The 1,941-nt window shown below is 48.2% G+C and overlaps 1 protein-coding gene across 1 annotated transcript; it reads left to right on the forward strand.

The window, feature by feature from the left end:
- Positions 1 to 880: 880 nt before the first annotated feature.
- On the forward strand, positions 881 to 1,692 carry LOC129780434 (uncharacterized). The gene is made up of 2 exons (XM_055788705.1): positions 881 to 1,462; positions 1,564 to 1,692. Exons 1-2 carry the CDS (start codon positions 891 to 893, stop codon positions 1,616 to 1,618), a joined length of 627 nt encoding a protein of 208 aa, XP_055644680.1. The 5' UTR covers positions 881 to 890; the 3' UTR covers positions 1,619 to 1,692.
- The last annotated feature ends 249 nt before the right edge of the window (positions 1,693 to 1,941 follow it).

A 1,941-nucleotide genomic window follows, 5' to 3' on the forward strand; every position in this document is an offset into this window, starting at 1 on the left:
GCACCACAAAGGAAGGAGGGAACCGAAGCCATCCACACGCAAAAAAAAATAACCCACTTGTAGCCCGTATATTCCGAGGAGTGTGTGTGTTTTTATGGTGCGTAAACCATCATCATTTTCCGGTCTGCCTTTGACTTCAGTTCTGGCAGCGGACACGTCGCATCCGTCGCTCATTCCGTCGTCGGCAGATACTACAAAAAAACGTTACCGGAAGACAACCGAAAACGAGACCGACCCGGGAAACGAAAACACGGCCGCAGCCATTATTCTCCTATTAAAAATGTAACTAGCCGAATGACTAGCTAATATCTTCTTTATGTCCACATTTTCCACGCCGAACCACCGATCCTTCGAACGGGCCTCCGAGTGGATTGTGTGTTGACACGCTTCCCAGAGAAGAGGCGCAAGCACTGCCGAGAGTGTGTATGTGATGTGATAGGCATTAATATTTCAGACATGATACCATGAGCATCAAATTTAAGTGCGTCGAGTGATAGCCTTTTTATTCGCCTTGCCCGTCCGTCCAGCTCCTTGGTCCTTGGTCCAGCATTTAGCTTGCCGACCGTCACCACCGAAGAATCCCCTCCGCGGTGGACGAAGTCAAGTGCAAGCGGGACGTAAAACGGCATAAAGCCGGAACGTGACATGACAGCAATATTTATTCCTCTAAGTGGCCACACATCGGAGCTCGCTGAGCGTTGCCAAGAACTGACCGTTTACACGTAATTTGTAATGCGACGCAGCGATGCTGTGAGTGATGTTTGGGTTGAGATTCCCTCCGATGAACGAAGATAGCTCAGTAGTAAAAAGTACTCCTTCACCATAATCATCTCCGAATTGCTTCGCCAAATCTAGTGCTCATTGTTGGAGTGACAGTTTTGGAAAAAAAAATGGTTTGCCTTTCACGTTTTCTCGTTACTCGTTTTATCAATCTTCACGGCTACCTTCGTCAAAATTATCTGAAAATTCTCGTCCTCTGCCTCGTCGTCGGTGTGGGCACCGGAATTGTTCACTGGCTCACACTAAACCAACCAAAATTCTTCGAGACCCTGCACGACAACATAAGGGAATTTCCGCTCGGTGTCACCTTCGGTATTCTCACCGTTGTCCTGATAGCGACCCTTCTGCTGTACGCACTCCGCCTGGAATCGACGGAAAAGGTTCACGTCCGTAGCCGGACTGCTATTAGGCTGAAATACGTCGACTTCATTCTGCTCTGTCTCAACACCCAGCTGAAGGAGGCGACGGAACGCTATCTGCACCATGGCACACACGTCCCGGACCAGCTCGATGCAATGCACACCGAAATCGAAGACTGTATCGACCGGTTCCGAGAAAATGCCCGTAAATTGCTTAACGCCCCAGGTGTGCCCGGACTTACCACTCTCCAGGAGCACGAGAACTACTTCCGACTGGACCAGCAGGGCACCGGTATAGGCGAGGAAATCCTTAAATTGAAAAGGTATACACCGGGGATGGGGGCGATGCGATGCCGAATGGGGTGTAGTCAATCTTAATTTATGCTGTGCTCTATTTTGTGTGTTTTTTCCCCATTGCTTGCAGAAACTCGAAATCCTTGCTCTCGGAACGAGCCATCAAAGCGCTGCTCACAAAATGACGAAAGAGAAGAAGTACCGAATCCACCACACCAGCATAAATTCGAATCAATTAGAAAGATTATCAAACAAGCTCTCAAGTATTTGATTTATGTCGTTTTATTTTCTGCTTTTGAGTAGCCTTCACATCAGTCTGTTTTCCCCAAAAGTATCGTAGTGCAGAGGAGGCTTACAGTTTTTCAGGGTATCCGATTCGGAGTCTTCGCTTGGAACTGATCCATTTCCGTGCCGTTCGTCGAGTATCCTTCCTTTTCATGCTGTCAGTTTAGTGGAAAATCTCAAACACATAAACAAGTGCCTCTAGCGATGGCCGCAGCTGCAGCTG

Source organism: Toxorhynchites rutilus, chromosome 3 (assembly GCF_029784135.1).
Source record: "Toxorhynchites rutilus septentrionalis strain SRP chromosome 3, ASM2978413v1, whole genome shotgun sequence".
NCBI lineage: Eukaryota > Metazoa > Arthropoda > Insecta > Diptera > Culicidae > Toxorhynchites > Toxorhynchites rutilus.

Excerpts from the sequence above, each read along its gene's own strand:
- LOC129780434 (XM_055788705.1), top strand. The coding sequence starts at position 891 with ATGGTTTGCCTTTCACGTTTTCTCGTTACTCGTTTTATCAATCTTCAC. Across the intron at positions 1,463-1,563 it reads GAAATCCTTAAATTGAAAAG|AAACTCGAAATCCTTGCTCT; the intron begins GTATACACCGGG and ends CATTGCTTGCAG.